The 15,524-nt window shown below is 37.7% G+C and overlaps 2 protein-coding genes and 1 long non-coding RNA gene across 11 annotated transcripts in view; 2 read left to right on the top strand and 1 right to left on the bottom strand.

Annotated features, from left to right (window-relative positions):
• The first annotated feature begins 170 nt into the window (after positions 1–170).
• On the top strand, positions 171–8,222 carry LOC101739194 (sedoheptulokinase). 6 transcript variants are annotated; one of them, XM_062676568.1, is made up of 4 exons: positions 4,996–5,355; positions 5,680–5,797; positions 6,121–6,700; positions 6,930–8,222. In XM_062676568.1, exons 3-4 carry the CDS (start codon positions 6,414–6,416, stop codon positions 8,029–8,031), a joined length of 1,389 nt encoding a protein of 462 aa, XP_062532552.1. In that variant the 5' UTR covers positions 4,996–5,355; positions 5,680–5,797; positions 6,121–6,413; the 3' UTR covers positions 8,032–8,222. The 6 variants fall into 6 exon arrangements, with proteins under 6 accessions (XP_062532564.1, XP_021207330.1, XP_062532552.1 ...); XM_062676580.1 differs by lacking the exons at positions 4,996–5,355; positions 5,680–5,797 and adding an exon at positions 171–316; XM_021351655.3 differs by having other exon boundaries at positions 4,991–5,797.
• On the bottom strand, positions 3,846–9,423 carry LOC101739429 (uncharacterized). Of its 2 annotated transcripts, XR_001140055.4 has the most exons (3): positions 9,036–9,190; positions 8,833–8,960; positions 3,846–4,242 (listed from the first exon to the last, which is right to left on the bottom strand). It is a non-coding gene; the product is annotated as an uncharacterized LOC101739429 (long non-coding RNA). The 2 variants fall into 2 exon arrangements; XR_009976917.1 differs by having other exon boundaries at positions 8,833–9,423.
• LOC101739559 (zinc finger CCHC domain-containing protein 9) overlaps positions 9,415–15,524 on the top strand; it is an 8,385-nt gene continuing 2,275 nt past the window's right edge. The window contains exons 1-2 of one of the 3 annotated variants that reach the window (XM_021351657.3): positions 9,467–9,740; positions 9,835–9,849. In XM_021351657.3, the coding sequence (XP_021207332.1) occupies positions 9,603–9,740; positions 9,835–9,849 (153 nt within the window). In that variant the 5' untranslated portion in view covers positions 9,467–9,602. Of the gene's footprint in view, positions 9,741–9,834; positions 9,850–10,065 lie in introns of those variants that run through there. The other 2 variants (XM_004931651.5, XR_009976884.1) reach the window with 2 other exon arrangements.

The following is a 15,524-nucleotide window of genomic DNA, read 5'->3' as shown; positions in this document are numbered from 1 at the left end:
TATAATAGTTAACGTATAAACTGAAATAAAATATATGATATAAAGAACGGTTTCAGTTAATTTTATACCAATTCAAAAATTGTCCCACCCTTCGTACTACTTACCGTTCGCGAATATTGACAGTGACATAGAATTGTACCCAATGGTAAATGTCATCCTCACGACGACTCCCCACCACGACCTCAGTGCCCGCTAGTGACTTAAGGAGATTACACGTCTTAAAGAGCGATTTGGCGCCAACGAAAAATTAATAATCTACAAAAAATCGTCCAGGTCAAAATAAAATCTCCTTACCGTTCGTGTCTTATATATATAGGTAAGTTATTTGTTCAGATTAATTTAATTAATGATTTAAATATTTGCCATAAGATTATTTGTCGTCTGATAACGTATTTAGTCTCATAAGTCTAATAAATAATGCAACGTACACAAATATTTCCAAATATCTACTTCCCATTTTACTATTTACCATTTTTCCCGTTCACATTTTACCCGAATGGTAAGGAGCAAGCTGAAAAGGTAAGTAGGTATTTTTTCTATTTAAATGTAATATTGTTTCATTAGATCCTATTTTTACTGGTGGTAGGACCTCTTGTGAGTCCGCGCGGGTGGGTACCACCACCGTGCCTATTTGTACCGTGAAGCAGTAATGCGTTTCGGTTCGAAGGGCGGGGCAGTCGTTGTAACTGTACTTGAGTCCTTAGAACTTATATCTCAAGGTGGGTGGCGCATTTACGTTGTGAATGTCTATGGACTCCAGTCACCACTTAACACCAGGGGGGATTTGAGCTCGTCCACCCATCTAAGCAATAAAAAAAAATAAAAAAATTTAAACTGCCGTGTAAATTACGAAACCACTACAAATTTCAGATTCAAGAAAAGTGCAACATAGCACTTTCTGCGCTTTTTTCTGTCACTGCCAATCTTCTCTTACAGTAGTGGTATCTCTATCGTCGCTTTTTTTGTTTCTATCTATACTTATTCAATAAATAGGTATAGGTATGAGTTGTTAGTTCCACAACCGTAATCCACACAGACTCGGAGACTGTCATCGGACTTCCACAGAGAAGTCCGATGACAGTTTGGCCCATAGTGCGAAAGAGAAGGCTAACCTTTTGGTCCAAAACCAAATTCTTCGCCTCGAACTCGACTGTGGACGACGGGGGTGCCACACCACTGAACATCCCCCGGTGTGATAGTTCCCTGCCGGAGATCTGCTTTACACAGTGTGCAGTCAGGCAGGAACTCCGACTCCTGGACGTCCATAAGTCGATTGGGCCGGACGGCATCCCTGCTGTGGTTCTGAAAACATGCGCCCCTGAGCTGACGCCTGCGCTAACGCGTTTGTATCGCCTCTCTTATTGCAGTAACAGGGTTCCGTCTTCTTGGAAGACCGCCCACGTCCACCCTATCCCCAAGAAGGGTGACCGGTCGGACCTATCGAGCTATAGGCCTATCGCGATAACTTCCTTGCTTTCCAAGGTGATGGAGCGAATAATAAAAACACAACTCCTGAAGTATCTTGAAGATCGCCAGCTGATCAGTGACCGATAGTACGGTTTCCGTCACGGTCGCTCAGCTGGCGATCTTCTTGTATACCTTACTCACAGGTGGGCTGAAGCCTTGGAGAGCAAGGGCGAGGCTCTTGCTGTGAGCCTTGATATCGCGAAGGCCTTCGACAGGGTTTGGCATAGGGCACTTCTGTCGAAGCTACCATCTTACGGAATCTCCGAGGGTCTCTGCAAGTGGATCGCTAGCTTTTTGGATGGACGGAGCATCACGGTCGTTGTAGACGGTGACTGTTCTGATACCATGACATTAACGCTGGCGTTCCACAAGGTTCGGTGCTCTCCCCCGCGCTTTTCATCCTGTATATCAATGACATGCTGTCTATTGATGGCATGCATTGCTATGCGGATGACAGCACGGGGGATGCGCGATATATCGGCCATCAGAGTGCCTCTCGGAACGTGATGCAAGAGACACGTTTAAAACTTGTGTCTGAAGTGGAAAACTCTCTGGGGCGAGTCTCCAAATGGGGTGAATAGAACTTGGTTCAATTCAACCCGTTAAAGACACAAGTTTGCGCGTTCACTGCGAAGAAGAACCCCTTTGTCATGACGCCGCAATTCCAAGGAGTATCCCTGCAATCTTCCGAGAGTATCGGGATACTTGGGGTCGACATTTCGAGTGATGTCCAGTTTCGGAGTCATTTGGAAGGCAAAGCCAAGTTGGCGTCCAAAATGCTGGGAGTCCTCAACAGAGCGAAGTGGTACTTCACTCCTGGACAAAGGCTTTTGCTTTACAAAGCACAAGTCCGGCCTCGCGTGGAGTACTGCTCCCATCTCTGGGCCGGGGCTCCCAAATAACAGCTTCTTCCATTTGACTCCATACAGAGGAGGGCCGTTCGGATTGTCGATAATTCCATTCTCACGGATCGGTTGGAACCTCTGTGTCTGCGGAGGGACTTCGGTTCCCTCTGTATTTTGTACCGTATGTTCCATGGGGAGTGCTCTGAGGAATTGTTCGAGATGATACCGGCATCTCGTTTTTACCATCGCACTGCTCGCCACCGGAGTAGAGTTCATGCATACTACCTGGAGCCACTGCGGTCATCCACAGTGCGATTCCAGAGGTCTTTTTTGCCACGTATCATCCGGCTATGGAATGAGCTCCCCTCCACGGTGTTTGTGTTTTACTAATTACCATTCCTATAATATAATTACCATTCTAAAATTCTCTTTACCATTTGTTTAATTTCTCATTACCGTTTGCACAATAATTTCAGATCCAAATTGTGACGGCCTATTTTTGGTCTCACGCATTTTTTTGTATGTGTATGCTATCAGCTTTGCTATGAATATCTAAAGAACAGTTTTGCAAGTACTGTTTTTTCATTCTTTAAAATTGTCTAATATGTTCATTTGCAAATATTCACCCATAATATGGGCCGTTTTCCAATTACGCACAAGAGCGCATTATGCGGCATAATGCTCAACTAAGCTTCAGCATAATTCGGCATTGTGCGTCACTGAGTCGCATTATGCTGTGTAATTAACCATTACTTAATGGTACTTTTCGTTTTGCGGCATAATGCTCAACTAAGCTTCAGCATAATTCGACATTGTGCGTCACTGAGTCGCATTATGCTCTGTAATTAACCATTACTTAATGGTAGTTTTCCAATTACAGAGCATAATGCGACTCAGTGACGCACACTGCCGAATTATGCTGAAGCATAGTTGAGCATTATGCCGCATAATGCGCTCTTGTGCTGTAATTGGAAAACGGCCATGGAGTGAAATGAAATGAAATGAAGATGATTAATTTGAAACAATCAACTGGGATGAAATTAAATGAAATGAGATGAGATGATACGGGATGAAATATAATATCAGTAAAATGGTGGTCATTTACTGAGATTTGTTCAATGGACTTTTTGGAGTCAAATGGACGTAGCAGGTATTTGGGAGCCCCGGCCCAGAGGTCGGAGCAGTACTCCACGCGAGGCCTGACTTGTGTTTTATAAAGCAAAAGTCTTTGTCCATGCGTGAAGTACAAAAGTAATGATGTAACAACATCGTGTAAGATGAAACGTCATAGTGTAAGGGCTAAGAAGGTATTGTGCCCTGGGCGCGAGTTAAGATCGCTACGTCACATCCATCACAAGCCATCCTGTTTCTGCTGTGAAGCATGCTTTTCGGTTTCAAGAGTAGAACAGCCGTTATATAATTTACTGGAGACTTTGACCTCACGTTTCAGTTTTAATGGTCTATTGGCCTTGTTAATTATCGATAGGTATGCCGTGATCTCATTCTCCCAACAGGTCAAATAAAAATGCATCATCAAACAAGATTAAATAAATTATATTTACTTTATTTATTTTTTATTTGCCCCTAATTTCTCTTCGATTAATTTAACCCAGCTTTCATATTGTTCATTGTCTTCTTCATTTAATTCGTCACAAAATTTATCAATATCTTCATCTTTCACAGTAGCTTCTTCTTCAGGGGTGAACGGACTATTTTCATTTGTCTGGCTGCTTCTCTCGACCACTTCTTCCTCTCCACTGTCATTAAATTTTATTTTCTTATTTAATGTTTTTTTTAGTCTTTTGTTTTTATTTTGTATTGTTTTTATTATTTTATTTCGGGAGTGCCCTGTGTCTTCTTTATTATTTGTAGTACAGAAGTTTTTTTTTCTGTTTTTTGTCGTTTGCTTAGCTGTGTTGCCCATATTGATCTGCAATATAAATAAAATTGTATTCAGATTAAAATAAATATGATATCGAAATAATATAACTATTAATCATTTTATAATCACTTTACTATTAAATAACACCTTTTTTCATCTACTTCGAAACCATACATACGGCCCACTTGATGATAAGTGGTCACCGTCACTCGTGGACGAAAGCAATGCCAGCGGAATAACCAAACCGCTGTATATCGCCGAGGGTTCCCATCAAACTTCGTTTTGAAATGGATATATTATATCGCTCATAGCGCCTAAGGACACACCATTTCAGAGCCAGTTGGTAGGTATGGAAACATGAACTCAGTGATAGGTGTGAACGTTGTTGCGGAGTGCAGTCAAAGGAAATAGCTAACACTTGGACGTGTTTACCCAGAGATATGAGTAGTAAGCAACAGTGCAATGTCAAGAAAATATCGACTTTAATATTCTATGAACATTTTGAAGACATATATACATTTAGGCCTTCCGGAAGAGCATAGCCCGTTCAGATACACATGCATGCGACTTCGGCATTTAGTGTAAAGTTCTTGCCTCCTGATATTTTTGTTAGTATAATAATTATTGGTAGTATGAAAATAAAGATTTCATTTAAATACAATTTACTTCTAATTGGTTAATTTAATGTTAAAACAGAATGGGGCAATGAACTCATTTTCAAAATATGTATCGGCGTAATTAAACAATCCGCAGCATGGAAATGGTAGGTACTTGATTACGTGTGAAGTTGTCATTCGCGTTCGTTTATTGAACTGGCGCAAACGGAGGAGGGTCATTATTATTGGTATAAAAAGGAATTTATGTAGTTCTTGTAGTATATGTATGGTTCTAGCAAAGTACCTTTAATACCGAATAAGTGGCGCGTGAAACAAAAAACATGAAATTCAATGTGAAACGTGACCGAGATTTATTATTATGAACTAAAATTAAAAGTAATTGAAAAATATTTGCTTGTATCGTCGCAAAACATAAAAAGTCTATCTATTGTTTGTTTCAAGATTTTTTAACAATAGCCGAAAGTCAAATTGAACTTAATTTAAATAGTTTGTCATTTCAGTTTATCCAATCAATAGTCTTCATACAAATGAACCGTCATCAAATGTAGGTATTCTTTGAAACCACTCATTACTTAATGCAATAAAAATGCTATGTGGAAGCATCGCGTGCACGCACCTATAAAACGCAAAACATTAACGACATTATTTGTTTCATATTGATTTTCAAGTATCAGACCTTAATTTGCGTAATTACTGGTGGTTGGACGTCTTATGAGTCCGCACGGGTAGGTACTACTACCCTACCTATTTCTACTGTGAAGCAGTAATGCGTTTCGATTTGAAAGGTGGTACAGCAATTGTACTGTAAAAACTGATACCTTAGAACTCATATCTCAAGATAAGTGGCGGTATTTATAATATGTTGTAGATGTCTATGGGCTCCGGTAACCATTTAACAGCAGGTGGGCCGTGAGCTCGTCCACTCATCTAACCTAAAAAAAGGACAGTAGGTTATGAAAATAAATAGTTAAAAGGTTTATCTGAGGGTAAGTCTTAGTTATATTTATTGTTAGTGGCTAAATTTTCAAGTATATTTTAATTAGCCAAATAGCATGAGATACTTCTGTGAGATAGTCTCATTCTTTAATTATCTGACATCGTAAATCCAATGTCGCTTGTCACATTAGTAAAATGGAAACCCTGCCAAAGAAATCGCAGCTAGTATCCAACCGTACGAAAATAATTCCAACTGAAAAAAAACAGACATGACTACTTCAACGAAGATATTTACATTTGGTGTGCAAAACAGAAGCAAATTAGAAACGTTATCGTAAAAGTAATATTCACACGACTTATTTATTGGTTGTAGGTTAGTGATTAATGAAAGTGTTTGATAAACATATGCCACTCAATGAGATAAGAACTACAAACAGAATTTTTTACGTAATAATAGTTGCAGTGTGTTTATTTGAATACGCCAGGCGTATTGCGACCAGACTAGACTAACCACCCACAATCCACCCACTGCTCTCTTCATGGTGCACAACAGCGGCGTCCGTCACTCTGTGATTCGCTTATTTACCAATTGATACTAAGTTGTGCACACATATCTCGGATTTTTATACTATTAAACTTGAATTATTTTTTATTTATTCATTTACAATGGCTGATAACATGAAACAATACATTCTGGGAATGGACATTGGTACCACTTCAGTAAAAGTATGCATTTACGATTATCACACTAAAGAAGTGATTGCTAATCAAAACAAGGACACAGCAGCTAACATACCGAGTGACCAGGGAATTGAAGGCAATAAGCAAGATGTGCCAAAAATAGTATCAGCTGTTCACTTTTGTGTGTCGCGCCTTCCTCGCGATCTGTTGAAGCATGTCACAAAGATTGGGATTTGTGGACAAATGCATGGAGTTGTATTGTGGAAAAACGAGTGAGTGTTTTCATACTTTTATTGAACAGCAAATAAAGAGTCAAAAGACATCCATCCATGGCCTGTACCTTAACCACCTGATTATTGCTACCTCCACCAGGTCATTGGTCCACCTTGTAGAAGCCGTATTGTCTGTCAGCACTAGAGAAATTTTCGGTCTTAACAGCAATTTGTTCTAGAAATACATCTTTTGTACTAGTATTAAAATTATTTATTTCACATGTTTCAGGGCTTGGGAAAAAATTGAGAAAGATGGTGTAGTCTTACGTTTTGAAGGTACTAGAGAAAATATGTCTGCTTTATATACATGGCAAGATACAAGATGCAAGCCAGAGTTTTTAGAGACACTGCCAAAACCAGATTCTCATTTAAAGTGTTACTCGGGGTATGGATGTGCAACCCTTTTATGGATGTTAAAACACAAACCAGAAAAACTAAAGCAATTTAAGTATGCCGCTACTGTGCAAGATTTCATAGTAACAATGATTTGTGACTTAGACACACCAATTATGTCAGACCAAAATGCTGCTAGCTGGGGGTATTTTAATACAGAAAAAAAAGAATGGAACCGAGACATTTTACAGTCAATCCATTTCCCTGTAGAACTTTTGCCTAAAGTTGCCAAAAGTGGTGAGATTGCTGGAAAATTAAATATGTCTTGGAATGGCATTCCTGCTGGTACCCCAGTAGGAGTAGCACTTGGTGATCTTCAATGTTCAATAATTGCTACACTTGAAGATTCACAAGATGCTGTTCTGAATATTTCTACATCAGCACAATTAGCTTTCGTTGTGGATAAAATTTCAAACTTCAGCAGTAATACTATTGAGCATTTACCATATATTAATGACACTTATCTCGTTGTTGCTGCATCCTTGAACGGTGGTAACGTGCTAGCGACCTTTGTGAAAATGTTGCAGCAATGGATGCTTGAATTTGGTTTTCCTATACCACAGTCTAAAGTGTGGGAAAAAATAATTGCATTGGGTTTGGATGCGCAAGAATTACCAACCATGAAAATCAATCCTCTTTTGCTTGGAGAACGGCATGCTCCAACAATGAAGGCAATGGCCGAAAATATTGACCTATCTAACATTCAACTTGGGTCTGTCTTCAAATCTCTCTGTGATGGACTTATTGAAAATTTACACTACATGATGCCAAAAGAAATATTACAAAGTGCAAACATTAAAAGAATTGTTGGCAATGGTTCTGGCCTTTCCAGAAATCCTGTGTTACAGAAGGCTGTAGAGCGTTTCTACAATTTACCTCTAGAATTTACATCAGGAGGTGATGCAGCAAAAGGAGCTGCCATAGCAGTGAAGTTTTAAATGTTAAATGTGTTTTTTTTTTGTATTAACTGACCACCAAATTTTGCCGTTCATTATTATGTTAGTAAAAGGAACCTGCAGACACTTCAGTGTATGTCTCTTCCCACAATACAGGTAAAATATATCATAATGATGGTGGTCTTCAAGTTTTGTTGTGTATAATATTACGGAATTAAATATTATTTATTTCATGTCTTTGTTATTTAATTCTTATGCTATTTATACAATAGTATACTGTTTACTCTAGTGGCTTCTCTAAGCCACACCATTGACAATTATTATGGGGACAGTGACAACGAGCTTACGGCCCACCTGATGGTGAGTGGTTACCGTCGCCCATGGACTTCAGCAATGCCAGGGACAGAGTCAAGCCGCTGCGTACTACCCATCTTGGAGACTGACATCCTACATTTTACTTGAAAAATTGCATGCATCTTTATTTTTATTTTACAATCACTCTATCAGTAGAAAATTTAAAATATTTACAACTTAGTTATTAATTATATGTATTTTATGATTTTAATGAAACGTTAATAGACTCGATCGTTTTATTATATGAATAAATCTGACGGCGCTTTTCTTTTCGATTATTAGTAATTTTGATCAAAGAAAAAAGTTCACGAATGTAGTGTTATAGCTCCAGGATACGCTTAACATCGTAGGACGTGAGCTCGTCTACATCTGAGCATAAACGAATCGTATCTACGACTAAGACTTGAGTAAATTAATATCTGTTTAACATCGATGACGAGAATCTGAAAGTAAGTAAAGGTCGGAAACAAAAATAGTAATGTTACATACATTTCTAAAACTCTTCTATTTAATAGTACTTGATCTGTTAATTTCTTGACCTCTTGAGTTTGATAGAAGACAGCTTTTAGGCTAATTATATTTTCTTGCAGCTTTCTTTACACTGTAGAATTAAAAATCTTGTGAGACGAATTTTAAAACTATTTTATATTTTTATATCACATATGTGCGTATTTTTATTAATAATTTTACACCTTGAGTTTTAAAACAAATGTAATTATGAATATTATTTATAATTCATTAAATATTTCCTAATTTCAACACAACAGTTTAATTTTCTTATAACCTAATTTTTTAACTCATATTTATTTGTGTTTAATCTATGTTTCCTAAGCAAAGGGAAAAAAGCCCATTAACTCTTTCTCAGCCGAAACCACATTGTTGTTCGAAAAATAAAATAGAAAGGAATGAAATATAATTCAAGAGTAAAATGAATCAATAGCGAGTTGGTGTTGAAATTAAGTTAAATAAAATAATTAAATTACTTTAGTGAAATTAATTACAATTTATTCCGTTTCTTTTCATTTCCATTTACATAAAATATGATAACAGCTTTTTTTATCTTTAAGATGTAAGAACTATGCTCCCTTTGCCCGTTTAATTAATAAATCGAAGAAGAAGAAGAAAGAAAAAAATTGAGAAAAATAAACAGCGCACTTCAGCGCAGCTCGTAGGGTAAATTCATTACAGTTTAAGGTTAGAATAAATAATTATCGCTGGTAGATATTTCGGTATAATATCAGCGTATAGTCGTTTCCAAAATGACAAGATTCACGCGGGCAAAAGGCTCGAAATCATCTAATGAGAAAACACCGGAAGATGGAACTCCTTGGGAAGTAATGAAGGAACAGTTAATGAAATCTAAACAACAAAACGAAGACGCTGAAAAACGAGAACAGGTTATTATTTATTATTTTTAATCAGCAAGCACAACATATAACTGAAGAATAACGTGTCCAATAATGAAAACACAACCATTTCTACACATTGCAGATTATTATGCTTGACGTAAGACAGATGTACTTCGTAAATAGACACTACGATACAACAATACTTAATGAAAAAAGCGCGGGAAGTGTTGAATTAAGCGGGCGTCTTTTTTTTGGCTAAACTTTTGAAAATTAAATTAATTTAATATTACAGGATCAGTTAAGTTGTAAAGTGTATATATATTAGTAGTATTGATTATTTATAGTTTTAGTTTGTTTTCTTCGCCTGGTAAGTCATCTTATTGTATTATATGTAAATAGTATTTTTTTCTTGGCCTCCATGTTGGAGCCCGAAGACCCTGGAGGGACATCCCTCCAGGTGTCTCATGTAGTTACAATAGATGCTTCGGGAATGGAAACGGAAGGTTCCATTATAGATACAGACTGTTCGGAAAACATTAAATCCGTTAAAAGAAAGAGAATATCAACTAGAAACCAAAAAAAGAGAAGGAATCACAAACATTCAGATCTACCAGATTGCCAACTTTCCCCTAATGATATAAAGGATAATGTTATACCTAAAGTACTTGAGTCAGATGATAAAATCACTGAAATCCATCATAATGAGGTTGCTAACTCTAAAAACATTACGAGTAACCCTCGCACTGCTAGGCTGCTTTACCAGGCGTCAGACCCTGCGCCTTATGATGTACATATTCAAAAAATTTTACAACCTAATCAAACTGGATCTATACATCCAGTACAATTTGGATTCTTTCTAAAAAAAAATTCAATAAAAAGCATTGTAGAGGGAAGCATAAAAAAAATTGGAAGGAATAGGTTGTCATTTCAATTTAAAACATTTCAGGAGGCTAACTCATTTCTAAATCACAAATCTCTTGATGATAATAAATATAAAGCTTTTATTCCGGCCTTCACTATCACCCGCATGGGAATAGTGAGAGGTGTTCCATGTGACTGGGACGAGAAAGATGTTATAGAAAATATAGAGCTTCCGCAGAACTGTGGAAGCATTCTGAAAGTTAGGAGACTAAGCAGAAAGGTTTATGACGGCGAGACACCCAAGTTTGTTCCAACTGAGACCGTAGTTTTGACCTTTGATGGGAAGGTGTTACCTCCCAGGGTCTTTATGTGTTTTAACTCCCTACCTGTAGAGCTTTATATTTACCCCACGCTGCAATGCTTTAATTGCTGCCGTTTTGGTCACACCAAAATGCAATGCAGAGGCACTCCAAGGTGTTACAAATGTGGTGACAATCATTCAGGTATAAGTTGCGAGACGGAAAGAGATGATGCTGTGTGTATTTTATGTTCTGGTTCCCATTTCGCAACAGACAAAAAATGCCCGGAGTATGCTAGGCAGAAAGCTATAAAAGAAACAATGGCTAGAAACTCTATATCCTATTCAGAAGCAAGTAAAGTCTATCCACCAGTTTCAAAATCTTATGCTGACATTGTTGCTTCTGCTTCATCAGCCCCTTCGGGTCCAACTATGACTTATTCAAGCCCCTATAATTTAACAAGCCCTTTTAAGAGTCCGACTCAATCATATAAGAAAACAGTATTCTTGAAACCCAAAGCTCGTCCCAGAAATTCTAGTAAGGGATATGATCAAAAAGCGCATGCAGAGCTTATCCAAGATTACAGCAACATTCCTTCCTTTTCTACAGGTTGTCTCAAAAATTACAATGATTTGTCAGAAATAATAACAAAGGATCTCATCATTTCTATAATTCAGTACCTTTCACAATCGAACATAATTAAAATACCGTCCAACGATGCCGTTTCTTCAAAAACTTTTTTAACTAATGGACAGTCAGGACCATCCACGAAACCAGTCTCTGGTGATTCAATGGAATTGCCGGAGTATTAATAGTAAAAAAAGTGACTTAATTTTTTTATTGAATAGTTACAAACCATTTGCAGTCTCTCTTCAAGAGACTTGGCTTCGTCCTGGGTTCAATTTTAGAATTCCAGGACATGTCTGTCTTAGAGAAGACAGAACAGATGGGTATGGTGGAGTGGCACTAATTCTTAGGGGAGGTGTGCCCTTTGTCCACTTACCCATCCCTAATCACAGTGATAAATTTTCTATTATTGCTGCTAGTGTAAATAATATCTGTTTTGTAAATATGTATATACCTCACCCTTCCAATGAAGTCTTTGACGATATTCGTAGCATCCTATCTTCCCTCCCGCGCCCTATTTTGGTTATGGGAGATTTCAATGCACAACATTCTATGTGGGGAAGTTCTAAGTCTGATCATTATGGGGCTAGAATCTTAGACATCTTAGATGATAATAATTTATGTCTTTTAAACTCTGGTTGTCCTACTAGAAGAACACAGCCCCATGAGGGTATTAGTGCACCAGATCTTACCCTTTGTAGTCCCTCACTTGCTCCTACATTAAACTGGTGGCCTCTATCGTCTTCATATGGAAGCGATCACTTTCCACTAATGGTATCATTTCCTCAAAAAATTTGTGAAAAGACATCAAAGGCCCCTCCCCGGCTAAAATATAGACTTAAGGATGCCAACTGGTCATTATTTGGAGATAAAGTTCAACAAAATTTATCAACCATACCTCCACTAAATGACAGCAGTAATCATCTTTGTGCTGAAGCTTTTACACGGGCCCTACTACAAGCTGCTGAGGAAGTTTTTCCTATAAAAAACAATAGTGGAAATGGGTATATTCCATCACCTCCTTGGTGGGACAGTGAGTGTTCTGCTGCGATAGCTGAGAGAAAGATAGCTGAAGAAAATTACAGAGAAAATTCTACAACACAAAATTTTAATATTCTTAGTAATCTTATAACTAAAACTCGTAAATTATTAAAACAAAAAAGATTCAATAGCTGGAAATCTTTTTGTGCCTCAATTTCACCAGAAATTTCTCCATCTCAAGTTTGGCAAAATATTCGTAGATTCAGATCCGCTTTCAAACCTCCAAGGTCTCCTTTCATGGATAGTAGTACAGTTGATTTGTTTCTTGACAAATTAGCTCCACCATTTGTCCCATCTATAGATAATATTTCTTCTGACTCACAGCCTTCTCTCCTCTCCCAGCATGATAGTAGCGATTCATTCATTTCCTTTAGCCTTTCAGAACTCAAAGGGGTTCTTTCAAGGCTTAGGGACTCAGCCCCGGGTTGTGATGGAATTCCATATTCTTTTCTTCAAAACCTGAATGACTCCTGCCTTTCTTATTTTCTCAGTTTAATTAATTCAATCTTAACATCAGGTAATATTCCTCCATCATGGAAAATCCATGAAGTTATCCCAATACATAAGCCCAACAAACCCATTAATGATCCATCATCATACAGACCAATTGCATTAGCTTCAGTGATTTCCAAAATTTGCGAACATCTAGTTAAAAATAGACTAGAATGGTTTATTGAGAGTAAAGGGTTACTATCTCCTAACCAGTTTGGATTTAGGAAAGGTAGGAGTACGATGGATAGTCTCAGCATTTTTATGACAGACATAAGATTGGCATTTTCATACAATAAGTCTGTGTTAGCAGCATTCTTAGATGTGTCTGCAGCCTATGATAATGTCAACCTTTCGGTTCTGAAACAAAAAATGATTAATTTGAATATCCCACAAATTTTCATAAGTTTCATAATCAATCTTCTCTCTGGTAGAATGCTTAAAGTAATATCAGAAGACTCTTATCAATCCCGTATTGTCTGGAAAGGTTTACCCCAGGGCTCCGTTTTAAGTCCCTTACTTTACAATATATATTCTCATGATCTGGAAGCCTCCCTTAGGGGTAAAGTTAACACACTCCAATATGCAGATGATTTACTCCTCTATGTCTCTGGTGATTCTATTGACAACATGTCTGATACTGTCACATATTCTCTTAAGTTGCTAAAAGTTTGGCTTGACAATAACTCTCTAAGCCTTTCAGTTCCTAAAAGTATTATAGTCTTATTTTCACGTATGAGGCTTCCTCCATCAGTGTCTGTATTTTATAATAACATTAGAGTTCCTGTTAAAAGTGAAGCAACATTTCTTGGGGTAATTTTAGACTCAAGACTTACAGGAAGCCCTCATTGCTACTATATAAGTGATAAATGTGAGAAGATTCTAAATATATTGCGTTGCCTCTCTGGAGTTTGGTGGGGAGCCCACCCTTTCTCTCTAAAGCTTTTGTATAATGCCCTAATAAGGAGTATTTTGGACTATGGAACATTTATACTTGAACCCTGTAATGCAGTAGCTCTCCATAAGTTAGACATTATCCAGTCTAAGGCTCTGAGAATAATTGCTGGGGCTATGCGTTCGAGCCCTATTAACGCTTTGCAGGTCGAATGTTCTGAAGCCCCCCTGCACCTCAGACGACAATTTCTTTGTGACCGGTTTCTATTTAGAGCATTCCAAGTTTATAATCATCCTCTTTACACTAAGTTACGGTCTCTGCTGGAATGTATGGATTATCCGTACTGGACTCATAAATCGCCGCCATGCCTTATTGTTAGTCTCCAAAAGTACTTAGCTCTTCAAGCTCCTACACATAGATCACAATTCCTTCCAATATTTTGTGTTAACTATGATGCCCTAACTTTAAATCCATCTATTATGTTTGATTTCGGCCTAAGTAAACAAGATCTTTCTATCAATGCCAAATTTGTTGATATTATTGACAGTGACAGCCGATGGAAAAATTGTCATTTAATTTTTAGCGATTCCTCCAAACCCGGTCCCGAGGAGTGTGTGGGGGTCGGCATTTTCCATCAACAGTTTGGCATTGTTCAGAAAATAAAATTGCCTCCAGAGACTTCAGTATTTACTGGAGAATGTTTTGGTCTTCTGAAGTCTCTGGAGTACATTTTAATGATGAAGCTTAAAAAGTCAATAATTTTAACTGACGCTAAAAGTGCCCTCCAAGCCTTGGAACGTTTTCCTTTTAACAGTAACCGAAATAATCATCCTGTGATTATTGCATGTCGTGATTTATTGTATCAATGTTGCATCAAAAATTACACAGTTTCCTTTGCTTGGATTCCGGGGCACTCGGGTATCTTTGGCAATGCCAAGGCCGATAGCCTTGCCAAAGCTGCGGTCAATGATGGAGATTTGGTTCCGTACAAAAACTTTTGTTGTGATTTAGCTCTGCTTCCTAAATTCCAATTATTGAATTCTTGGACTCACATTTGGCGTTCTTCAAGACAGACTAAAGGTCGATATTACAGCACGATCCAGGTGGATATACCTCCTAAACCGTGGTTTTCAAATCTGACGTTTGGTAAAGCTATCACATCGACCCTTATTCGCATGAGGCTGGGCCATGCATGCATTCCCTTGCATTTGGCAAGGCTTAACCTTTTGCCTAGCGATATATGTGAGTGTGGCAATGACGTTGGGGATTTTAATCATATATTCTTTGCCTGTCCTCGAAATGACCGTTCCGCTTTTATTTCCTCACTTTTGTCCATTAAAATTCCTTTTCCTACTTCAATTTCTATCCTTTTATCTAATATCAATATTGATGTATATAGAATATTAGCTAGTTTCATTTTTCATAATAATATAAAATTGTAACCATTTATGTACTTAGTTTATATAATATATATACCTGATCCTTTTTCCAAATTCCGTTCCAATTTCAAATCCAAAAAATAAATCCATTAATTCACTTCCTAACCTTTTTGCGTGGCTGACGCACAAACCGTGCAGGCCAAGAAATGGGAGAAAAAAAAAAAAAAACAATACTTAATAG

The sequence above is a fragment of the Bombyx mori genome, chromosome 3, assembly GCF_030269925.1.
Source record: "Bombyx mori chromosome 3, ASM3026992v2".
Lineage (NCBI taxonomy): Eukaryota > Metazoa > Arthropoda > Insecta > Lepidoptera > Bombycidae > Bombyx > Bombyx mori.
Note: the sequence above shows the minus strand (reverse complement) of the source record. Positions and strands in the feature narration are given on the sequence as shown.

Bases quoted from the DNA above. Each gene is read 5' to 3' on its own strand.
- LOC101739194 (XM_062676580.1), top strand. From the start codon at position 6,414: ATGGCTGATAACATGAAACAATACATTCTGGGAATGGACATTGGTACC. The intron at 6,701-6,929 runs GTGAGTGTTTTC...CACATGTTTCAG, and splicing joins GTTGTATTGTGGAAAAACGA to GGCTTGGGAAAAAATTGAGA.